General features: G+C 50.4%; 1 protein-coding gene across 2 annotated transcripts in view; it reads right to left on the bottom strand.

Annotated features, from left to right (window-relative positions):
- PHC2 (polyhomeotic homolog 2) overlaps positions 1 to 25,163 on the bottom strand; it is a 50,135-nt gene that overhangs the window by 23,768 nt on the left and 1,204 nt on the right. Inside the window, exons 2-8 of one of the 2 annotated variants that reach the window (XM_014784122.2) lie at positions 23,256 to 23,414; positions 22,107 to 22,184; positions 21,497 to 21,661; positions 19,490 to 19,576; positions 18,038 to 18,350; positions 5,323 to 5,732; positions 4,889 to 5,054 (exon numbers count right to left, since the gene is read on the bottom strand). In XM_014784122.2, coding sequence (XP_014639608.1) covers positions 4,889 to 5,054; positions 5,323 to 5,732; positions 18,038 to 18,350; positions 19,490 to 19,576; positions 21,497 to 21,661; positions 22,107 to 22,184; positions 23,256 to 23,414 — 1,378 coding nt within the window. Of the gene's footprint in view, positions 1 to 351; positions 599 to 4,888; positions 5,055 to 5,322; positions 5,733 to 18,037; positions 18,351 to 19,489; positions 19,577 to 21,496; positions 21,662 to 22,106; positions 22,185 to 23,255; positions 23,415 to 25,163 lie in introns of those variants that run through there. The other variant, XM_087446347.1, reaches the window with a different exon arrangement.

The raw sequence follows: 25,163 nt of genomic DNA, 5'->3' as shown, positions 1-25,163 counted from the left end.
CCAGCAGCCTTGCCCCTCAACGGACAGTCCATCCCCCGGTCAACCGCCGTCCCGGGAGCACGGGGGCGGGCGGGGACTCAGGGCGGGGACGGGGACACACGGAAGCCTCTGGCACGCCGAGGTTGACACAGCGGCTTCCGGGGGAGTGGGGGCAGGCAGGGTCCGGACAGGACGGGGAGGTGCAGGACACCTCCCAGGCGCCGAGAGGGCGAGAGCCGCGGCCTGGCACGGCCTGGCAGGCGAGCAGGCCCGGGCCGGGAGTGGCACCGAGGGCGGTGCCCGTTTCCAGCGCGCTGAGCGCGGGCCGCCGACCCCTCCCGGCTGGCCCCCTCCCCCGCCACGGGCACTGACCTGTCCAGGGCCCGGCTGGGCCTGGCCGGGCGGGGCCTACGCAGCCCCTTGGCCGGGCGCCGCCTCGCGCAGGGTCCCGGGCCCGGGCGGGCCGCCTCCTCTCCGCCGGGAGCCTCCGAGCCGGGGCCCGGGGCTGCCGCGGCGCATCCGACGGCACCGGCCCGGCCGGCGTCAACAAAAGGCGGCGGGGACGCGAGGCCGGGGCGGGGGCGCGGGCGGCGGCCGGATTGCGCGCGCGCGGCGGGCGCTCGAGGGCTGCGGCCGCCGCGGAGACAATGCGGCGCGTCCCGGCAGGGCTCCTGCGGCCGCCTCCGCCGGGGGCGGGGCCGGGGCCGCGCGGGGCGGGGCCTCCGGAGGGCGGGGCGCCGGCGCGGAAGCCGGGCCGCGCGCTTCCTTTGTGCGGCCCGCGGGCCCCGCCCCGCGCCCTCCGGAAGGCGCCGCGAGCCGGCGGCCGCGTAGGGACGTCAGGTTTCGGTTTAGGGAGGCGAGCACCGCGCCACGAGGACGTCAGTCCCCGCCCGTCAAAAGTCCCCGGCGGCGTGGTGGCCTGGGACTCCCGTCTCGGCCAATTCGGAAGCAATACTAATAACGACTCCCAGCAATTGAGTGCTTAATCTGTGTCAGGCCCCACACGCGCGCCCTCTCACTTAGCGTTCGCGATGACCCTCCAAGTAGTCATTATCCTCCTCACTCGGAACTGAGGATCAGAGGCTAAGTAATGACCAGAGTGACCCAGTTACACCTCCATAAACGGGGATAATGCCTCCTCTTTAGGCTTACTGTGAAGGTTAACTGAGGACATTTACACAAATTGCCTGCAGTGCCTGGCACACAGTTGGAGCCCAATAAATGTTACTTCTCTTCCTAATCCACGCTGGTTTAAGCTGAATTGTCATGGCGAAGCGCATTCATTCAGGAGATATGCTAGGAGCTGTGGGGGATACAATAGGGGTGCAGCGGGACTTACAAGCCTCACCCTCGCTCCCAGCTTTATACCCGAGTCTCTCGCCATGCTTGACTTCGCTCTAGTCCCAACATTTCTCCATTTTCCTGCCTTTCTTGGCATTCATATTCCCCGTTCCCCCTTTTCCCTTCAGGCCTCATCCCTTTTTCTTTGTTGCCATGTTTTACATTTATTTTATATTCCGATTGTTTACTTCGCTCCCTTTCTTTTCCCCCTTCCCTTTCTTTCCTCTCTACTATTTTTCAAATTTTCAAAGCCTTCTTGCATTAATATTCACATTTCTTTCCCCTTTCTCCCTTGGCATTTCTTACACTTAAACATCTGGTTTTATAAACGAATGTAACATGGGATTGAACGCTCAACTTCTCTCTATTCCCCAAACATGCCTGCCTCCTTACCTTTCCTTCCACTGGTCCCTCCTGGACTGCCCTGTCCCCAGCTCTGCATGTCCAGGTCCCATCTATCCTCCCAGGTCTAGACTCAAGAACAATGTTTGGCAAACTTTTTCTGTAAGGGACCAGATAGTAAATATCTCAGACTGCAGACCCTGCGGTCTCTGCTGCGACTACTCAACTCCGCTGTTATAGCAGGAAAGCAGCCAGAGACAATATGCACATGCATAAGTGTGGCTGTGCTCCAAGAAAACTTTATTTACGGACACTGAATTTTGGATTTCTTATAATTTTCACATGTCATAGAATATTATTCTTTGTCTGATTCTTAAAAAAATTTTTTTTAAATGTGAAAACCATTATTAGCTTGTGGGCTGTACAAAAACTGATGATGCAATAGATTTGGCCTTGGGACGTAGTTTGCCAACTGCTGCTCTGGAACAATGCCACTTCCTTCCTGCAATCTATCCTGATAATCTCCATTTGGTGGTAACTTTTCCCTCTTAACTTTTAAAGCACTTACCTATAATCCTTCTATGGCATTGATCACATTTTAGTTTTTATAGTAGGCTTTTTTCCTGTATATTTCTCATCTTTCCCAGCAGACCTTAAACTCCTTGAAGGCAGGGTACAGATCTTATTTCTCTATGTATTAGCTCTTATCCCACAGTGCTTTGCACGGAGCAGGCATTCAAATGTATACAGAATGGGTAAATATGTAAGTCTTGGGTGGTTGACAGTTGTTTCCACTGTGCAAAGCTTACTTCTCTCATGAGATAGTACCTCAGGAGCAGGATGCTTGTTATGCGTATATCATCTTGATTAGATCTCAGAAGAGATTTTTGAGAGCTTTATAGACAAGATGGAGAAAGGCAGGCACATGTCAGTTCACTTAGGGGTTGTTGGATAACAAGTACTAGAACAAGGAATGTTGATGAGCACCAACCTGCAGGCACAGCATGTGTCCTCAGGCGGGTCCTGACTATCAGCAAATCGGTTCAAGATAAAGAAAACATACTATATAATACACAGATGGCAAAGTGAAGCAGAGGTGTTAGTAGAATGAATAACAAAATTCAGATGTAAAACATTCCTGCCCTACCACTTATTCTCTCTGTGCCTCAGTTTTCTTATCTTTAAAATGGGGATGATAAAAGTTCTTACCCCAGAGGGTTACTGTCAGGATTAAATAAGGAAATACATGTGAGGTCTGGCAGAGAGCGCCCAGTAAATATCAGCTATTAACTATTACCATTTTCTTGCTAGGCTGGAACTATGGGCTAAATTCACAAGCTAACACTTAACAGATATAATTAATTATATTTTGACTTAAAATATAAACTGTACAAGTCTGAGACTGAGGAGACCTGGAATGGTAATAGTCCATGTAAAAAGAAACCTCAGAAACAAAAACCCAACCCAACCCTCTGGAGTTCAGGTGACAGTGCACTATGAACCAACGGAATCATTCCCCTGGGCTGCAGGAGTTGTTGTGGGGCCACGGGTGCCTTGTCCTGATGAAGGAAAGTGAGGGAGTTACACCTGGAGCCAGAGTCATGGCACTGCCCTTTCATAGCTGTGTGACCTGGAGCCTCTTCAAGCTTTTGTTCCCTCCTCTGAATGATGGGGGCAGTAATATTTCTCTCTCAGGGTTATCATGAGTAAAGGAAAACTTAGAACAGTACTTGGCATATAGTAGGAATTAAAAAAATTGTACTTTGTCCCTACCATACCACGCAGATCTAGGAAACAGTCCTCTCCTTGAAGGGCTTATGAAGCTAGCTCCAGCCAACCTAAGGTGACTAGCAGCTTTTTATATTGGGAATTAATGTGCTTAATTTGGGGGATCACACTTTAAAATAATTAATGAAAAGGTGGAATGTGGCAAGACAATAATGACCAGGCTAGTGGGAAGGGGAGGTCTTGACATGTGATAGGTAAAAAATGAAAAAAGTCTCAGATATTTAGCCTGGAGATTACCTCTTTTTTTAATGGGAGGGAGAGGAAAGAGACATGATCACTGTCTACAAACACTGTAGGAGATGGACTCGGTGACAATTCACAAGACAGAATCACAACCAGTGGTGGGAGTTCCAGGAGAGCAGATTTTGGCTTAATTTCAGGAGCAACTTTCTGATAACTGGAGTGATTCTGCAGTGGAATCGGCTGCTTTTCAAAATGCTGAACCCCTTATCATTGCAAGGGTGCTAAGAGGATGGATGACCTCCTTCCTGTCTTTTAATTTTTCTAATGTTCTTTCTCCATCTTCTTTGCTTTCCTTTCCCTTGACCCCACCCTCCATTCCTTAGAGGACATTTATAACCTCTCCCCCTGCTTTGTCCCAGAGCACTTTCTTTTCGTTTCTCCTTCTTCAGTTTCCAAGCCCTTTTGCTCTCAGCTCTCCCCATCCCCACTCCCAGCACAGACTTAGTCAATGATGGGAACTGCCTCCCTGAGTTGTAGGTGGCCTGGGGCTCAGAATGTCACTGAGATCTGGCCAAGACTGCTGTGCTCACAGGCAGAGAGGAGAAGGAAAGCTAATGGAATGCTGCAGAGGAAGAGGTACTCTGTGACTTTCCCATCAGGGCAGAGGGACCCAGCAGTCTCCTGAAACCCAGGTCATGGAGAAGTCCACTTGTCACTGGGCATTCACAGACAGACAGACAGGGATCCCAGAGCTGAGCACAGTCCCTTCAAAGATGCTTTCCATGAGCTGAGCTCATTCTGGATCCCCGTCTCCCTCCGCCCCTCCCCAGGCATTTCCCTTATCTTTGAGCTGCGCAGCCACCTGGTCATATTTCCAATGTCAAGAACTCCATCTCATATCACATGAAGCAGAGAGTTGAGACAACTGGATACCTGCCTGAACTCACAGCTTGGCATATGGATAGGCAGATACATCTGACAGCAATGACATGTAGGCCTCAGGCTGGGTCAAGAACTTTCAACTCTCCTTTTCTTTCTCTAACCTTTTACTCTTACACCTTCTGGGCCCCCTTTCTTTATCCTTGGTTCATCTTCGTATTTCCCCCTCTGTTTCCACCTACCCAGCTTCCTTGCTGCCTCTTTGGGCTTGCAGTAGTTTCCCCTCCCATTCTAGATGCCCAAGTGAAATGTGCCAGGGGAGGGCAAGGAGGGCCGACTCTCTCCCCTCCCCCAAGGGCCCCCCTACACTTCATACCGTGAGCTGGGGACTGCTGGATGTTAGGGCTCTTGGGTACAGGCAGGCCACCAGGCATGGCAGTGACGATGGCTTGCTGATGAGGTGATGGGCCAGACCGAGTCTCAGGGACACTCTTCTCCCCAGGTACCACTTCCTTCCAGTCATCTGGGGTGCACTGCTGGGGCTGTTAAGGGACAGGACAGAGAGGATCTTCTCGTGAATTGCTTCTGCATTCTTGGACACTTCCCCTGTTTCCATGGAGCTTGGGTAGAAGGCAAGGACATTAAGATTCAGCCAGCCCCAAATTAGGGAGAGGCCCCTTTTCTTTCTTGGAATACCCAGGGAGGACTTCAACACTCACCCCCCCAGAAACACATCCAAATGGGGTCCATGGAATTGCCTGAGCTGTACCCTCCAGTTTGTTCCCTGGACCTTGGGACTGGCTTACTCACCACTGGTGAAGCAGGCTGCAGCTGTAAGATGACAGCGGAGGCATGCTGGAACCTGCGTGGAGGAGTGTGGGACAGGCCCTCGGGATATCCATTGTGAGGCCCAGCATCTGGTGTGGGCGGGTGACACTGCTGAGTGCTGCCAGGCCTGTGCAGATTGGCAGTGGGACATTGGAGAGGCAGGGTGGATGTAACTGGGCCTAGCGGCATGGCATGGGCTTCAGGGCTGGGCTGCAGGGCCAAGCTCGGAGGGACAGAGGCCAGCTGGGGGTGGGACTGGGCTTGGAGCGCAGGCCGTGACTGCTGGGGCTGTTGCTGCTGCTGCTGTTGCTGCTGTTGGATCACAAACTGGGGCTGCAGGTGCTTTGAGGACGGCTGTGAGAGGAGCTGGTGCGGCTGGAGCTGAGCATAGGCTGCAGGGGGAAAGACCAGGTTAGGTGACATGGGTGGACCTCATCTGCTATGTCCCCCAACTGTGCCCCCTCCCACATCCACAGAAAGCAGGCTTCCCCAACTCAATGTTCCTTGTTTTCATTTCTTTCATCTTTCACTTAGAGCCTGGCCGATCATTGCCATGGCCCAACTTTCTCTCCATTTTCTTGCTTTCTTCCTATGCTAAAACACTGGGCCCTTGGCTGTCCTTCAAAGCCCAGTGCAAAACTCACCTCCTCTGTGAAGCCTTCTTTGATCACTCCAGCTGTGAGAAACACTGGATTCTATAGTGTGCCATGTTCTCTCTCTCCTCCATGCCCTCCACTCACTTTTCTCTGTGCCTATAACAAGTGCAGCCTTCCATTGCCCAGCCCAGCTCTGTATGGCTAGTTCCTAGTCCCTCTCTGGCTCTGCTCAGGCGAGGCCTCCTCCAGGAAGCGCCAGTGGCACACAGTGGTCCTCAGACTCTGGCAGGAGGCAGATGAGGGCTGGACTACCAGTTCCTTCTGTTACGTACTGTGGGACCTTGGGCTAGCTGCTTAACCTCTCTAGGCCTCAGCTTCCTTGTCTAAAAATGGGAAATAAAAATAGTTCCTGCCCAGAAAGTTGTTGAAAGGATGAAATAAGAAAAAACTGTGCAAATAAAATGAGAGCAAATGACATAATGTGTGTAGCGCAGTGCCTGGAACACAGTCATGTTCAGTCATTTCTAGCCATAATTAAAATTATTATTTCAGTCTTGGTTTACGTTCTCAAAGTATCCTGGGCTTACCTGTATCATCACAATGTGTATCGCAGTGGGGTATAACTGTTCCTTAGCCATCTTTCCTTCCAGATCATGGACCTCTTGTGGTCAGAAACTACCATGTATCTCTTTATCCAGAACCTCGCATAGTGCCTGGCATTAGATGTGTACTAAGTAAATAAACTTATTGTCCTGAACTGGAATTCATTTGTTGCCATTTGCTGCTAGCCTTTTCTTCTTCCATTCTAACAGGCTGACTCTTTGAAGTGAGGATTCTTGTACTTTTTGGTAATCCTTTCAGTGTCTGGCTCATGCATTGTATACAGTAGGGACTCAGGAAACTCAGCTCAGAGACTGATTGTCCTCACACTAGTCACTCTCTGTCTAGTGGCATCCAGGCCAGCTTAGCATGAGGGCAGCTCAGCTGAGTCTGTCCTGCCTGACAGTGGCCCTCCAAAGAGACTCCACAGCTGGAGAGCCGGCCCAGAGAGGCTGTGCCATGCAAATGCACATAGGCCAAGGCTGGAAGCTCATAAATGGATTTTTACAACCAAAGGCTCCCAGCCAATGAGGATAAAGGCAAATTCTGGGTCCCCAGCTAAAATTTTAAAAGGATCATGTGACACTTACAGGTGCAAAGTAAGCAGATTTCAAACTGAGTTAGGGGAGGTACCTTCTTTCTTGAATTTTGTCTGTTTATATGCAAGTTTCCAACTACCTCAGCCCAACATGGAGTTCCAAGCAGAATGCCAACAGGAATGGAATGCAAAGGACAGAAACAAGAGGTGTTAAGGAAAAACAAAGTGGTCCTTGGTTGATGACTGCTGTAGGCAGAGAAGGAGGGAATATGGATGGTCCGCAAGGCTAGAGTCTGGATGACAGTGCATGATGGAAGAGGGACTCCACAAGGTTTTGAGAGAAATGTGTTGGGTTTGAGGTGAAACGTCCAAATGGAAGTGGCCAGCAGGCATTTGGTGGTTATAAGTTGCCCCTGACCCCAACCCAAGCCTTGTCTCCTAATTCCACGTTGCAAAGCTCAAAACTTAGCAATCAGACAAAGATCGTTCATCAAGGAAACTTAACCATCAGGACTTTTTAAGACGACTGTCGATAAGGCACCTGAGAGATACTGCAGATGCCATGCAGCCCTGTCAGGATCCAGCAGCCAAAAAGATCTGCAGAATGATGGGCAGATCTTTTTAAATCATCATTTTGTATTCTCCCTTAATACAAAATCATTCCTGCCCAGGAGCAGAGTCACTCTGGGGGCTGCCCCTCTGCGGTGAGAGCTGGAGATGGCGCAGCTCAGAGAGGCTAAGAGGATCAGCGGCGTGTCCACTACTCGCTGGCTGTGTGCCTGAGACAGGTCCTCTCCCTTCTCAGGGCTTCAGAGTTTTTTCTGTGAAACAAGAGGTTTGGGCTAGCTGAGCACACAAGTCTCCTCCAGCTCTACAATTTGATAGGGATGACCAACATAGGAAAATAGCTTAAAATTCAGGATTTATCAGGTGGATAAAAGAAGGTTAGAGAGGAAAAAGGTTCTAGATCTATGGAGCATAAAGAGTATAGCGAGGACCTTACACATTTGTTTACCAGGATCATGAAAGGCAACTGCCGGCCTCTTGGCCCTCTCTCCCTGCGCCTCCCCCTCTATCCCACTCTCTCCCTCACTCCGTGCTGCTTGTGGAAAACCGAAGGCAATTGTTTTAGAACAAATGATGCCAGTATATGCCAAGGCCGGGAACAAAGCTCATAGAAACTTAGATAAGTTCATGGATCAAAGACCCCAAGGTATTTTGCGGGGAGTGAACATCCTTAACTATTTGACGCTAATAAAAAGCAAAGACCATGATTTAACTCCAGCATTACCCTGGGTCAAAAGTCCTTTCATTTAAAGTATTGCAATAACTTTCTAATCGGTTTTTCTGATTCCAGTTTCTTCTCTCTGTAATCTACCTTATAGAAAGATTGCAAATTAATCTTCCTAGTGCACAGATCTGATCTCTGATTAAAAGCCATCAGGGACTCTCCCTTGTCTGTGGTTGTCTAAAGCCCCTGGCATTCAAGATCTTTTTTACAACATAAACTAACCTTTTAATTTTTATTATTTCTTTGATCCAAGCAATCTATACTGTTCACTGTCCCCTGTATGGAATTTATACCTTGTCTCGTACTGTCTAGAGTGCCACAAATCGAAGCCTTGTCATCCTTTCCCTGCCCTTACAGCCCGCAGGACTCTTCCTTCTCTGAGCTGCTCCAAGGTCTCTGCTCTGCACTGCCCTCAGAGATGCAACGTTTCCAGCAGTCGTGTGTGGGCTGTAGCGTCAGAATGCTTGGATCTGAATCCTGGCTCTGCCCCTTGCCAGCACTGGGATGCTGGACATGTTGCTTGACCCTCTCCACCTCTGTGTCATCATCTTTAGAATGGTGGTAATGGTGACACTTCTGTCATAGTTATTTCAGTAAATGACTTATCTCCTTTAAGAGGCAGAATTTATGTGATTCATTTGTTTCCTCCAAAGTACTGTTCAATCAGTATTGCTGAATGAATGAATGACAGTATAGTGGGACTCCAGCTTGTTTGTCTCGCAAAACTTTTCTTTTTTTTTTTTTTAAAGATTTTTTATTTATTTTTTGCCCCCAAAGCCCCAGTAGATAGTTGTATGTCACAGCTGCACACCCTTCTAGTTGCTGTATGTGAGACTCGGCCTCAGGATGGACAGAGAAGTGGTGCCTCGATGCGCACCCGGGATCCGAACCCGGGCTGCCAGCATCACAGCGCGTGCACTTAACCACCAAGCCACAGGGCCGGCCCTCACAAAACTTTTCTTCTTCAGAGCCAGAGCGTGGACGAGATGGGTGCAACCCCGCAGGCCATTTTCGTTTTATCTGCATTCTGGTTTATTGAAGACCTTTCTCCTGTTCAACCTCTGCTCTAACCTTCAACCTGCAGTAACCTTCAACCACTCTGATGGCTCTGCTCCTTGTCCATCAAACATCACATCCCCTGGTGCCTTTCTGGCTTTGACTTCAGTGCTTCCATTTTCTGGAATGCCCTCCTTCTGCTTCACTGACCTAAGGCAGAAGCTTCTTTGGCCCAGGCTCAGCTCTTGCTTTCTCCTTCTTTGCCTTAACCCTCAATTATGAGTTTTCCCTCAGAATTCCTGAACGCTTTTACTGTTTGTTTGATTTATTTGTGATTTAACATGTGCTATCTTGTATATGTATTTCATTGATTCTTAAAAATTGATTCTTATCCCCCTCCCCCCACCCCATTTTAACATCTTTTGACTTGGGTTGTATATTACAGTTGATGATGTTGGCTTAATTGTAGTGCTTTTCTTCCTTAGAGTTAAAAGAATAATGGTTTATCTTACAATCAGTGGTGTCTTAGAGGAAATGAAAAGGAATATTTTTATTCATTTGTGTGATTATTTCCTATCTATCCAACCAAACTATGTGCTTTATGAGTCAAAGACACGTCTTATGTTTCTTTTTTTTAAAAAATTTCAAAGATGCGCTTTAATTTATCTGGAAGGTTTTTATGTCTCTTGTACCTTCCACATTGTCCAACATAATACTCAACATGCTTGTAGATGCTTAGTGAGTGTCTGCTGCTGATCATGGTAAGATCAATGACTTCTCCCTCGCCCATGCCCTCCCAGCTCAGTTTGGGGTGGTGAAGGAGGGCATTTCCCACTGAAGCCATGAGACCAGAGGAGGCCATGTCCTCTTCCCAAAGATAGGAAGGGGCATATCAGTTTATGCAATATAAATGCACAGAAATCTCTCTGGACCTTTCTTGTTTTTTCCTAAGGTCTAGTAGCCTCATTTCTCCCCTGCACCCATTTTGGCTCCCCCATCCCCCACTGCTGGAAAGTTCATTGCTTCTAAGGAACAAAGGGTTGGTTCCATGGGACCTCAACCACAGCTTTGGAAGGCCTCATCTGCCCTTTCTGTTAACGGAGCAGGGAGGGGCGGGCCTAGGGCCTCCACAAATTCCTGCCCAGCTAAAAAGAGGGAATCTAGGCAAAGCTCATCCTCCCGTCTGGTGCTCTAACCTTGAACAGCCTCCTTAAAATCTGAAGAGGCCAATTCACTGCTCCCCAAACTGTTGGTTGTTAGCAACAAGAGGATTAAAGTCCCCCAGGCAGGAGGGCTGACTGTGAGGAATTACTGGCACGCCCCCTTCACTGCATCCACTGTCAGAATGCATCAATGGATCTCTATTGATCTCAGGCCCTGGAGTATACAGGAAACAGCTCACTGTCCCAGAAATGCTGGGACTCTTGTCCCAAAGGACATGGGAGCTGCAAGCATCCCAGTCATAGTTGCAGGCCTGCTTATAAACTTGTTTTTCTAGGAGTCTGCAATAATTTACTCGAGTTTAGAGTTACCTGGACCATGGGCGAGGAGAGATGCCTGTGAGAGAGGAATGGCATAACTTGTTACTACCCTCTACTCTTCAAGGTTTAGAAGGTTAGGTGAGGAGATACTTCCAACCATTCATTCACTCAGCAAACATTACTAAGAACCGACTACAGACCAAGGACTATGTTTGTTGCTGGCTGAAACATGGTCCCTGGAATAGATGACAGTTCAGTAAAAGAGATAGCTGTAAACATACTCTTGGCATAACTTGGTAAATGTTATGATGGGAGATGAGCACAGAATACTGAGAACACAGAAAAGGGGATTCAGCTTGGGAAGGAGAGCAGAGAAGGCTTCCCAGAGAAAGATTCTGAGTTAGGAAGACGACAAAAGGAACACGTGGAAAGACTTAAAGGCACAAAATACCGTAGTGCATTCAGGGACCCAGAGGGCGTCCTGCACCGCTGACCCAGGGCATCTATGGGACAGGGGCCGGACGAGGAGGCAGTTTTAGGTTGGGTCTGAATTATGCTCACACCCTCAAGAGGCTTCTCTCTCCAAGCTGTCTCATGTGATCAGGCTTCAGAGAGTAACTGAGACGAAGGTTGACTGTAGAGGTCAGAGTCCCACATGCACATAAATAGATAAGGAAGCTCCTTTTAGGAAAACCTAAAGCCACAGCCACATGAATTTTCCATGATGCAGTCCCTCTGGGCTGAGGGCTAGGAGGAATAGGAGAGGGGAAGTAGAGCTAAGGGAAGTTTCCCTGGAAGAGGAAACTAGATTATAAAAACAGGGCTGCCAATGCAGGGGGACTCTATGGTGGTCTGTCTACGCCTTAATGTCTTTAGGCCTGCTCTGCAGCCACCTGGCAAAACCACCAAATATCCTCTGTGAGCAGGAGTTCTTATAAGGCAGCTTGGAGCACTAAAAAAGAAACTACCCCACTCTTGGCAGAGGGATGAGAATGCAGCATAAGTGGCTAATGACATGGGTTTTAGAGTCAGATCTGGTTTGAATCTTGGTTCTGCAACCTATAAGCTGGGCAACCTCAGACAAATTGCTCAACCTTTCTGAATCTTGATTTCCTGTTAGGTAAATGGTGATTCATACTACATAGAGTGGTTGTTAGTATCAAATGGAATATTATGTTTAAACCACAAAGAGATTCACTGACTTTGTTCATACCTGGTGGATACTCAATAAATGGTAGCTGTTCCTAAAATACTACCTGCTATCTGTATGTTGCTTTGAACTTCTCAAAGCATTTTTATAATTTGAATCTTATTTATTCCTTACAATAAGCCTCTGAGGCAAATGGGCAGTGTTCCCATTTTACAAGCAAGAACTGAGAGTAGTTTCCAAGTGAATTCTACAATGCAGTAGGTTAAGGGAAAATCAACTTTATTTGACAGATGAGGCTTGGCACCTAGTAGATAACAAATGCTCAAAAACACTGATGGGCGAGTGAATGATACAAGTCAGTAAGCACAGATTAGAACGGCAAGCCTTGGAGCATTAGCTGGAGGCTGCTAAGAACTTTGGAGGTACTCTTGAAGGGATGGACAACGAAAGGGGAGTGTTACGCCAGAAGGTGGGGAGGTAAAAGATATGTGACAGGTAAAGTTCACCACAAAGGGTAGGACTGGGGAGAAGAGGCAGAGACCTGTGTGAGGAAGCCATGAGCAATTAGAGTGGTTTGATGGGGGATGTGGGGAGGCCCCCTACAGAGTCAGAGGCAGTCTATCAGAAGTCATTAACGTGCTATTTACTGAGTTCCTCCTGTAGACTAGGCATTGCAACTGATAAAGTAGGAAATAAAGACATAGTGAAGGTTTCTAAACAAGAAAGAAGTAACAGTCTCTAGGAAGATGATTCTAGTGGCTGTAAGTAGGATGTCCTAGCCATCCGTTAAGCCTGGTGCAGTCAGCAAGCCTTGAGCTAGGCAGGGGGCCAGCCCAGAGGAAGTAGTATCCTCAGAACCTGGTGACAGGCTGGGCGGCAATGGCGGGGGATAAGGAGGGAAGGGGACTAACATCAGTCATGAGCCTACTCTGTGCTGGCCACCTTGGCAGGCCACCTCATTTGTCTTTACAGCCTGTGGTAAATATAATCATCTTTGTTTTATAGATGAGGAAATTGAGGTTTACAAGAGATTAGGTAACTTGAAGATGGTCATAAAACTCGTAAGTGATGAAGCTGGTGTCTGAAACCAGGTCTAACTCCAAATCCTAAGCTTTTCCCATAATAACACTCTGCCTCCCTGATGAAGGGGAACCAAGTCAAAACACCCCTGAGATTGTGAGCCAGGGTCCAGGAACACCTCACGATTGTGGGCAGCGGTCACGAACTGGGAAAGAGGGCCTTTGCATAGAAGATGACTTCCAGGTTTTTGTTTTTCTTCTGTTTATGAATTCTCCAAATTTTAAAAATGTGTTTGCAGGTGGGGTGACGTCCAAGGGGGAATATCCTGTAGACAGCTGGAAAATCTGTGGGGAGAGGGGATGAGGACAGGGAGGGACGCACACAGAGAAGTCCTCTGCGGACTGGCGGTACGTGTCTGAAGCATAAGAAGAGACAAGCTCCTCTAGGGGGTAAGTGTTGGAGTAAAACCAAGGGGGAAGGGACTGAGTCTTCTGGGAGTCCCACAGCTAATGGCACTGGGGCAAGGGACAAGGAAGGAGGACCAGGTACCACCTACACACACACACGGTCACATGTACACACGGCCCCTCTGGGTGTAGGTGCTTCCCAGTGCCAGCTGAGATGATCTGCCTTCTGTTCCATTCTTGAAACTCACTCATTTGTCAAGGCGCAACTCAAATTTCCACAACCCTTATTAGAATCTAAACTTGTTCATCTTGTAACTCCCATATGGTTAGCTTTACGTTTGGCACATAATAGGTGATAAATGAATATTTGTTGAGGTAGACTGAACAGTTAAAGAGAGAAAAGCTTGGGGATGACAATTATTCTTTCTGAGCCATGGCCTCTTCGTTTGTAAGATGGACTAATCATTGTTAAGATTAAGGGAGATATGTAGGTAAGGGATTTAGCACAGTGCCTGGAGTATGGTTGTTCATTAACTGGTAATTATTATTATTAGTTGGCAGCGACCATGGAAGTAATATAACAGGAGCAAAGGGTGAAGAATTTCAGGAAAGAAGGAATGCTCAACAGTTCCACGGCCCTTTGTGTATCTCAGCTGGACTTCTCTCTCTCACACACACACGTGTGTGTGCACATGAGCACGTGCACATGTGTGCACCCATGGTGAGGGGTGTTAAAATATAAAACTCTTCCACGGATATCCTCTGGATTTTTTTCCCCTAATATGAAGATGAGATTCTTAGTAATCTAAATTTGGTCTGACAGTGTATAGTTGAAATGACCCTCAGAACCTGGTGACAGGCTGAGCAGCAATGGGGGTGGATAAGGAGGGAAGGGGACTAACATCCGTCATGAGCATGATTTAACATCAAAATTGTTGGGAATTTTGATTCCAGCTAGAAAACAGGCCCACCTGTATGTTTTGGTTCTTATTGGATCCTCTAAGTAGAAGTGTGTCTACCCCACAGTTTGGCAGCTGCTTTGGGAGGGAGATACGGTACCCGAGAGTTCTAGAATCAGCGAGCATCACACTGCCCAGCCTGTTCCAGGCAGAAATCACTACTCCCGGACACAACACCCCCTCTGTGATAAAACAAAGCTGCTATGTGCAGACCTTCCCACGGAGAATTCTCTCCCCTGCGATGAGACCTGCGGAGGGATGAGACAGAACAAAGACCCGGCATCCGGAGCACGATTGTGTGAAAAGGCCCTGGGATTTTCAATGACCTGACGGTTCCCTTTTATCAGCATCTCCCTCCCGGTCAGCAACTTTCTCCTCACCTTTGGGCCTGAGTGTGCACCCAAGGCCCCAAGTTTATCCACTAGAATGAGGACTCCGAGAACCAAGCCTCCCATCGGGAGCTGTGGCCCAGCTCCCTTAGGACTCGGCTTCCCTGAAGGCCAGGCCCAGGGGCCCTTGCCACCTGCCGCTCTTCTGCCCTCCCTTGTTCAGTCCTCATATCACTGAGAAGCCCAACCTCTTAGGCTCTGCTCTCCGCCCCTAACTCCCCTCCCCCACCTACCAACCCACCCCTTTTCAGGGCATAAGGGACCTTTTCTATCTGCAGAGCCTAAAGAAACCGGTTGCCAAGGTGACAGGAGCAGGAACAGCAGGGAGCTTGCCATGGGGGAGGGGCTTTGCCCCCAAACAGCTGTCAGTGGGAGCAGTCCCAGCTGGGATTAGAGCGTTTGCCTGCTCTGGGAGTAGAGCCCCCATCCCAGGAGGACACATTCCTCTCCGCTTTACCCCCCACTGCCCCCTCCCACCCCCAAGTCTCCACTGGTTACTTTCCCTGGGGGCAACCAGCCAGCCAGCTCAAAAAAGCTCCAATAACAAACAAAAAAATGCTCTGGCCCCATACACACAGACACACACACACACACACACACACACACACACACACACGCATGCGCGCCCGCTCTAATCCCTCAGTTCATTCACAGTGGGTTGCCTGGGCAGGAGGCCACAAGTTACCTCTGCCTGGGGAACTGTGGAGCACAGGGCAGGTGCTGCTCCAGGCTGCCCCCCAGCAGGTCATAGGGATTATTTCAGTCTTTTTTTTGTTCCAGAGGCCCTGAGAGGATCTGCAGCATCCTAAACCTTCCTCTGCCTCCCATTTGGGAGGGGGGCTGGGGAGTGGAACCACACGGTTAACAGAAAGGAACGAGTGGCAGAGGAAAGGGAGAATAGGAGGGGATGGTGGGAGGCAAGACCAATGCAAAGCCTACTGGTCTGTGTCTCTGGGGAGAGGGTCTTTGTGGTCGGCAGCTCACAGCTGCTCCATAGCAAGTTCTGTGGAACCACGGGTCTCTGCACTGTGTATAGCCACATACTGTTAGTCCCAGGCCACACCTGGGGCCTTGGACCTCAGCCTGTAACTCACTGGTATTCACCTTTCTCAGGCTCAAGAGAAGAGAGCCCTCCACTAGACTCTGCAAACCCCAGAACCATCTTAGAACCATCAGCTCTTTGAGCTTTCGGTCAGGAAGCCCCAAATTACTGTAAGAATTGAGACAGGCAAATCTAGCTTGATGATTCAGAACACAGGATCTGACTCAGCCAGAGATGGAGTTGGTTCCCAGTTCTGCCACTTAACACTTATGTGACCTTGAGGGACATACGTAGTAAGTTCTTGGGTAACCTCTCTGAGCTTCGGTTTTCTCATCTGTAAAATGGATAAAAACATCTACCTTACAGGGTGCTTTCAAAGGTTGAAAGAGGCGGTGTGCATAAAAGTGCCTAGCGTACTGTCTAGTACACAACAGACGTTTTACCAGCTGTCCAGTTTTCGAGACCCCAAGGTTGCCTGGGAGCCTTAGGAAGAACCAAGAACTGGTCTTTCTTTTGAAGGGTGCTTAGAATCCGGGGGCTGGCTTAGATCTCGGGAGAGCTTACATTGTGGCCTGGGCAGAAATGGGGTTCTCAGAATGTCCTGAAGCCCTGACGTTGCTCTAGGGTTTGTAGGTTGAATGAGATGGTAGGAAAAATGCTAATTTGGGGTCCTTGCTCTGGTCCAAGCTGTTATCAACTCACTGTAAGATCCCCTAGTCTTTCCCCTTCTGAGCCTCAGTTTCCTTCTCCATAAGAGGAAGAGGCTGGACCAATCTCTGGAGAAAGTGATGCCTGGAGACGCAGGGCAGTGAGGCCCCTGCAGGGAGGTACCTTCCTCAGCTCAGTTGTGACCACTGCAAGCCAAGAGACTAACCCTCTGTCCTTGAAACCTCAAAAAGGCAAATAAAGGACTTTAATTCAGATTCTTCCCAGCTCACTGTCATAACACTTGACTTGTGCTTTCCTCTGTCCGTCTCGAATACCTTCCCCTACTTTGTCTCTTGGGTAAACCACTCATACTTCAAGGCTTGTGCCATTTCCTCTGAGGAACGGCATCTCTGACTCATCCTGCCTGGCACCGAGATGACCATCTGTGTCTTAACTGACCTCGTACTTACTTATAATAGAATTTATGAAATTGAATGGCTTTGCTTATCTATCTGGCTCCCTCCTTTTGACTGCACACTCCTTTGGGTAAGGAATCATATTTTGAGCATCTTGGTTAACCTACAGTAGGTTCTCAAGAAAAAAAATGCAGGTTAGATCGGATGGTGATGTGATATGGATGAGGACAGGGGTTAGCAGTTGTCTCAGGGATGTGACCAGGGTGGTTCTCTCTTTAACGCAAAGCCACGTGGTCCACCACTACATTTATTGCTGTGCTACAACAGCTTGGTCTTGTTCCCTAGACCGATAAGTCTGGCTTGTAGGGCTCTTGGCAGATGTTCTCATTAAAGATTGCCGCATTAGGCAGCGCTGGGAGAATTTTAGCTGGCAGAGAAAGGAGTCTAGCCCCAGGGAATACTGATTCATCTCCTTCACAGAACTTGCCTCACAAGTAATCTGCTGGATAATTTTTTTAATCTGCTAGATTTATTCTCAAGTGTTGTCCTCACTGGCAAGCCTTTCTTGGCTCCTCTCCCCAGGACTGGATAGTGCCTCTGTGTTCCTACAGTGCTCAGAGCTCACATAGACTACAAAACTTATCACACTGTACTGCATTAGACTTGTCTGTCTCTCCAGACTGTGCCCTCCTTAGATGGCAAGGCCCAAGTCTTATTTTTCTCTGCATGCCCAGAACTGGCAACTATTAGTCAACAAATGTCTGTTGAATGATGAGAAAATAAACTTCCCATTTCCCCATCTCCCTGTGTGGTTCTTACATGCCTCCAGCTAGCCCTGGTCCTTTTTGCTCCATCTTAGAGAATTTCAAAATAGTCCAACTGCCAACCTCCACTCACTCAGGTTAAGAGCTATGATGTGTACTCTGAGAATCGCTACTGTGCTCATTTATTCCAACTGATGTGGCTGCCTTCTTTAAAGCTAGGCTAGGAGCAGAAAACAGAATCAGGAGCTGACGAACATCTCAAGACTGGAAGAGGGGAGAGAGAGACACGTGGCTGGTATCTGAGCACATCGGTGGGAACAAGGAAAGTGTGCAAGTTTTCCCCTGACCCACAGTCCTCCTGAGTTTTCTGGGATAGGATCCTTCTTCCTGGAGCCCTTACCTGGTGCAATGAGCGGGTGGGGAGCCACAGCAGGCACCATCCGGCTGAGCCCAGCCCGGCCCTCCATGCTCCCCGGCACACTGCTGTTGCCATCTCCTTTCTTGAGTGGCTCCATCACACTGTCAGCTATGCCAGGCTTGGCACCTGCGGGGGAACCCTGAGCAGTGTTTCTGCCCTGTGATGGGGTAGGCAGAGGCTGGCTACCGCCTGGCGTGGGTTTCAGAGCCAAGCTGGGCAGGACAGGCTGAGTGGGGGTAGGGCCCGAGGCTGCGGCAGCTGGTGTCTGCTGTGTTCGGAGGGTCAAGTTCTGTACCTGGAAAAGAGGGGTCTATAGGAGTCCAGAGAATGTGGGTGGGAGTAATGCCAACACACAACACACAACTAAGATAGAGAAGGAGTCAGGGATGGATTCAGGGATGGCTGAACAGGACAGTGGATTATAAAATCAGAGAGAGACAGAATGAGTTAGGGGCTGAAAGAGGAACCAGGAATAGGACAGTTTCTAAAGGGGACAAGAAAGAGCACTAGTGATTGGATCTATCAGCAGAAGAATTGGAATTCTGAGAAGAGATGACTGCCCAGGCTAGGGCAGGCCTAGGCAGGGAGGCCAGGCTCTCTCCCTTCTGTTACCTCCACTCCTCCCCCAAACCATCAGGAAGGGATGCACACCACTTAGAGAGACTTCCCACATACAGTGGGCCCTGGGGCTTCCCACACCGGAAAAGGCGAGGGAAAAAGTGAAAGCTAATTGACCAGTAGGATCACCAGGCAAAGGATTATCTTGTCTTCTGAGTAAGGTTTACACCAGGATCAGCATGCTCATTCAACCTAGTCCCTGGTGCCCTCTGCTGGACACACAGAGGCTGTGCCAGACTTGGCATCTGACAAATCTGATCATCTTGCTATCAAGTGCATTCTGCAGCTGGGGACAGGGGAGACGGGAGTGGGAGGGTGATCCTCTCCCCTGCTGCCCAGAGACTCTTTACAGCCACAGCAGTGTCTGTGTGCTTCCAGCAGAAGGTGGGGACCCAGGATTCATCTTTGCTCCCTCTTCCATGCCATTTTTCCTGAGTCCTAGATGTGCTAGCATGTGTAACCAGAGTGGGACTGTCCACTTAAAAAGCAACGACAATGACACAAGTTATATTGGGGAGGGTATAAGGTACAAAGGTAGCAACGACCACACATTGTTGGCCATCATGCTTGGGTCAGCACACTGCTCTCTGACTGCTGACCTGTGAAACAGAGTCACGGGTGGCTGAGGCCTTCTCAATGGGGAATGAAGGAGCAAGTCTGGGAGCACTGGAATGTCCTGTCTCCCACTTGCTTTCCTAGAAGATCCCAACCTTTCCAAAGATTCAAAGCTCCTCCAGCCTTGGGCCCATACCCAGTATCAGTACCCCGCTCCAGGGCGCCCACCCCCTTGCCCTCCCACAAGCATGGAATCCTCACCTGGGCAGGGGTGGGGGGCCGGGCGGGGGAGCCAGTGCCGAGCTCAGGCTGCACAGTAGCGACGGTGGCCGTGGGCGTGAAGATGAGCTGAGGGGACAAAGGAACAGTGCCGCCTAGGCTCCTAGCTACCTGCACCAGGTTACCTGGCTGGGCCTGGAATCACAGGAAACGAGGCGCCGTTTACCTGCCCAACGTGGGCTCAGCCACAGGACAGGACATTTTAGCCAGGGAGCAGACACAGGGAAACAGGGAGGCAAGAAAGGGAAGGAGTCCGGAAGGATCGCCTGCAAGTCCCAAGAGGCTTGTGGTGTCCTGACCTAGGCTGGGCAGTGAGGGGGTGGTGGGGGAGAGCTATTGAGGGGCTGCAGCCAGGTTAGGTTTACTCCAGAAGCCTCTGTGAGGAGCTCATCCTAGAGGGGACCAACATTCACAGGACATCTTAAAGTCACTCTCTCGGCAGCATCTCAGGGAGCAGGGACCTGGGCTGAGAAAGATGCCCTGGGACCATTTTCTAGGTCTAACCACTCCTGCCTCCAGGTCTGGGTCAGAACAGGACTTTCCTCCGGAAGGGGTCAAATTAGATGTATTCTTTGGTCATTTTTCAGTCAAATTGTGATTCGGTGTGTGTGGGGGTGTACAGAGACAACAGTGGTAGAGGAACCAGAGCACCTAGAGCTGTGCTCGTGTCTGCATCTCCTTCCGTGGGCTGCAGGCTGCGGGATGGTCTCAGTGTAACATGTGCACCCCTGTGGGTCTAGCCTGGCGGCAGTGTGGACATGCTGGTGTCTGACAGCATGCTTTCCCCAGAACTCTGTGATGCGCCCATGCTCACTCCCCTGGGCATGTGTGCCCTGCTTTGAGAGGGAGGCAGACAGGCTACAGAACTCAGTTGGGGCTGTTGAGTAGGACAAGGGGGTGAGTAAACTGAAGACAAAGGCAAGTTTGGACAGTGTCACAAGGTGGCTGTCTGCTTTGCTAGAGAAGTGGGGTCTAATCCATACTCTGTCTAAGAGGCTGCTCCCTGGGATCGGAGCTGCATCTCAAACAGTGAACTCAGAGTCAAGGATGGAAGTGCTTGAGCAAGACCACAGAAGCTCCAAGTGTCACATTCCGGCCACAGGAGCAAAGGGAGGGGCAGGACTGTATTGTCTTCAGGAGAGTGTGTCAAGAAGCTGAAGCAAGAAATCTTCAGAATGGGAGACCTGAGATGGGACTCCCAGCGATCTAAGCCCAACGCAGAGCTAGATGTCATTGCCTCCTAGGGAGCAGCCTGCTCTTCTCCCAGGAAATTCTTCTGAACCTTAGGAAACTTTTGGGTTCCTAAGGACCTCTGCACCCCTTAGGGATAGGTGTAAAGGAGAGATTCTAGGTATGCGTGTCCAGGGCTGGTGCCGTCCTGAGTACATTCAGTCCGAACAACCCCACCTGATTAAGGGGTGACAGGGTGTCCTGATTAGAATGGGGCCCAGCTGGGAGGGCAGTGGAGGCAGCAGCATGTCCTCAAGCTGGCTGCCACCTTCACCAGCTGGGCTGGAAGGCAACTTTGGCTCTTGAGCTAGTGGTGGCCAGTCCCTGCTGGGACTGTCACAGTGGGTAAGACCCCATTTCTGTAGAGTGCATGGAGGTCTGTGTGTTTGCTTATCTTATGCGTCTGAGTGTATAGATCGTCTGGGCATGGACCCCTGCATTTTTCACCCTAATTGATTTTGGGCAGTGGTTTCTGATAAGAAGAGGACAATTGGGGAAGGAAAGAATGCATCATGGGTAACTTCCTCTATTGCAGCCTGGAACCCCGCCCGTCCTTGAGTCATTGAGGCTATACCAAAGCTCCCACTCAGCCCTCTAGGCCCCCCTTCTTTATTCCGCTCCTGATCTCCTGTTAACTGTCCCCTAGGCCGTCTTGCCCACCCTTCTCTAATCACCACCCTTCTCCAATCTCCCAGCTCCCAACTTCTCTGCCTCTGTCCTCCCAGCCCACCAGAGCTGTGGCCCAGGCTGGGTACTCACCATCTGTGCCCTTAGATACATCTGTGCTTGGCTTGCAGTCAGGGCCGGAGAAGACGTGTTGCCCAAGAGCACAGCCTGCTGGGTGATGCCGGAGGCTGCTGCTGAGTTGACGCCCTGAGCCCGGTTGATGAGCTGGGCTGCTGCTGGGGAGGCCGCCAGATTGATCTGATGAGAGAGACACGCATAGTAGGAAACAGGAAGTTCTGCTAGTTAACTCTGTGCCTCCCATCCCTTTCTTTCTCTCCGTCTCTTCTGTTCCTTGGTCTATTTAGCCTTCTTTAGGACCATCTCTGGTCCTTGGGCCCTGGATCTTCCCCCAGTGCTGCCCCATCTCTGGCTACCTGCAGAGCTGAGGGAAGACCCAGTGGGGAGAGAACTGAGCTATGACAGAGAGCCTCGACATTGGAAAGATGACAGGGAGTTATTAAAGTGAGGGCTAGAAAGAGGCATGCACTTTTTACTCTGGCAAGAGTAACAGATTCCAGCCACGATTCTACATGGCTAAGGCTTCACTACAACCGGGTCTGGGAGTCCGCGAGCATTTTGGGCAAGGAGGAAGGAACTGGTCCCAGAGCTGTGGGCCCTGCCTGCTGCTCACCAACCTACTCACCGAGGACGACGGGGCTGGGGCCTGTGCAGACACATTGCTGCCTGCAGTGCTCCCTTGTCTGTTGGCCACCAGGCTTGCCTAGAAAAGAACAATTCTTATCGCTCGAGTCCCAGATCTCCCCAATCATCCCTCAGGCTCTCACCTTCCAAAGGAAGCACTATAAGAGTCAAACCCCCTTTTTGCATCATCCATGTGACCTCAAGCAAGTGCCTCAGTTTCCTTTTCTGTAAAGTGGGGATAATAACAGTATCTACTTTGCAGGATTGCTGAAAGGTTTACACAAGGCAAAGCGTTTACATATAAGCACTCGAATTGTCAGCTATGATGATTACCAAATGTTTCCAGCTCTTCAGTCCTCCATCCACCATGCTCCATCATATTCGCCTCACGGGCCCCATGCGGAGAGTTTTGCACATACTGTCTGATGTCCAGCCCACCCCCCACACCCACCCCAGCTTCTTCTCATCCTTCAAGTGTCAGCTTCAATGTCACTCCAGCAGAGAGGCCTTCCCTGACCACCCAGTCTAAGGTGATCCTCTTGTTGTTCGGCCATAGCAGTCTCTTCTTCTCTTTCACAGTGCTTATCACAATTTAGACATTTAGATATTTTGTTTCCTTGTCTATTTGGGTTTCTGTTTATTTGCTGTCTCCCCACTATGAGCTCTAAGAACACAGGGTCCACAGTATACTTAGTGCCTGACAAACTTTGGTATACAGTAGATGCATAAAATTTTTGTTGAATGAATGAATGAATGAGTTCTTCTCAGCCACTGATGGCAGCAGGCAAGCTGAATGGGCAATGGCCTTCTCTTGTGGACACCTTAAGCCCTTGGGCCCTTCCCTGTAGTGGGGTGATGTGGTGGAGAAGGGCTCACGCAGTCCTTCTTCCTTGGGCTAGGCGGGCTGAGGGTTCCAGCCACTCCACTCACCAGCTGTGTGACCTTGGGCAAGGTGTTCAACCTCCCAGAGCCTCTTGTCAGCCGTCAAAAGACGCTGATGACAACCATACCTACTTCACAGTAGGTGCTTGTGGGAGGATCCGGTGAGAGGACGCAAGGGAACACCTGTGCAGAGCCTGCTTCTTCTCCCTCTTGCCTCTGCAGCCACCTGGACTCTCGGTGGCATCAGCGGCCTTCCTATAATTCTTACCTGCTGCACAGCCGCCAGGCTCTGGAGCTGGGCGCTGCTGAGGTGCTGCTGCTGCAGCGCTGCGGTCTGCAGCATGAGGTGCTGCTGCTGCGCGGCGTACATCTGCTGCAGGTACTGGGCCGCCGTGCTGGGCTGCCTGTGCAGGGCCTGCTGGATCACCTGAGAGGGCAGGGAGAGGGAAGAGCCGGCGCTATCAGCCGGCCATACCACCTGCCCGCTGTAGACCCGCCCCTTCTGCAACAACGCCTTGTCAGCCCCATCCCTCCCCAACTGCCCAGAGAAGGACACCAGGTCTGTGACCACCACTGTAACCAGTCACCACTCTCCAGGGCGGTGGGGAAGACAGCTGTTGTCTATCTTGCATCTCTCTTCAGTTCATGTCCCCTCTGCTCCTGTGTCAGCTGTCCCCGTGGGGAAAGTCACAGCAGCACACCGCTGCTCTGACCAACTGTCTGGCAGTGGGGGGGCTCAGGAGACAGAGATCCTTTAAGCCTTCAGTGACACTGTGTCCCATGCCAGGCTTGTTTGGCACTCTCCTCCCCCACCATTCTTCAGCCTCAGCTGAGGGTGACTAGAACACGGGAAGGTGACAACAGAGGGAACCAGAGCTCAACAAGGCAGAGAGAAGGAAATGGGTGGGAAGAAAGAGACAAGTTGGAAAGGGGCCTATAGCTTTAGCACATAGCCGGTCAAACTAAAACTTAACCAAGGGCAACACCCTCCCGGCTGGGGCCTCGAGGCAGACTTGGGGCTGCTTCCCAGGGTCTGCCCCTCGCTGCCTGGAAATTCCTATCAGTCCCTTAGAAGAAGGTCCCCTTAGCCTTGCAGAGCAGCCAATGCCACAGGGACGATGTACTTCTCTTTTATTCTTCCCCTCCCTCTCTCCAGCACTCCCTCGTTGGAGCCACCATCTCCTGTTCCCTGGCCTTATTGCAATTCTCTCTTTCCTGATGGGACTGGCTGAGCCACAGTCTCTAGGAAATGACAAAAGGTTGCTCTTTGATCCTCTCCCACTCTTCACTCCCAACCCCTCAAAGCCTCCTTTCACCCCCAGGAACAAAGATAAGTGAACGCCTTTCCCCCAGCCCTGAGATCCCATGTCTCTTCTCCCAAGCCCCAGAGACATTTCTCCTCCCTCCTCCTACCTGGTCACCCTCCCGCCATCTCTTCCCACTTGATGCCCTACACAGGCCCTGGCCAGGCTTTGACCTACTTCCCATCCAACCTCTGCTGAATCCCTGGCCACAGGGCTGCTCCCAACTCTGGGTCCTGCCCCCGGCAAGCGAGCCTCCAGTCTGGCTCTCTCTGTCTTAGCGTGATTTCTAGGGCTGGTGGCTCTAGGACAAAACAACTCTCTGGGCTCAGATTTGCGGTTCTGTGAAAACAGGTTGATATCACAGATTCTCCATGGGCTCTGGGGTCTCCCCAGGTACCCCTACCCCATCCCAACTCTTCCACACACTTTCCTCCATGTACTCCCCCACTGCGGGTCTGGTTTTCATGAACTCAGTTCTTTTTATTCCTTGCTCTCCCCAGAATTCTTTCTTCTCACTGCCTTTACCTAGGCCTCTCTATTCTCCTTAGCCTCCTGTAAGTACGTCCCAGCAGTCCAGATAGCAGGAGCAGAAATGCTGTGCCCCCTCCTCACCAGAGGATGCCAATGAGTGGAAACAGGCAGAGCCCCTCGTGATCCTGCTTGGGTGCAGAACACAACCTTGGGTCATTCCATTTGCCAGAGCAGAATCCCAATCCCTTTCGCCTAGAGTTGTGATGAGGGGCAGAAGGAGGGCACATCACCATATCAGCTGCTAGAAACTGGAGCTAAAATACTCATGTGCAAAGGGGCCAGAGGAAGAGGCTGGGTTGGGGGTGGGGGTGGCAGGGATGGGTGTGGGGAACAAGGTTTTA

The sequence above is a fragment of the Ceratotherium simum genome, chromosome 22 (genome assembly GCF_057802395.1).
Source record: "Ceratotherium simum simum isolate JZ-2026a chromosome 22, ASM5780239v1, whole genome shotgun sequence".
In the NCBI taxonomy this organism is placed as follows: Eukaryota; Metazoa; Chordata; class Mammalia; order Perissodactyla; family Rhinocerotidae; genus Ceratotherium; species Ceratotherium simum.
Note: the sequence above shows the minus strand (reverse complement) of the source record. Positions and strands in the feature narration are given on the sequence as shown.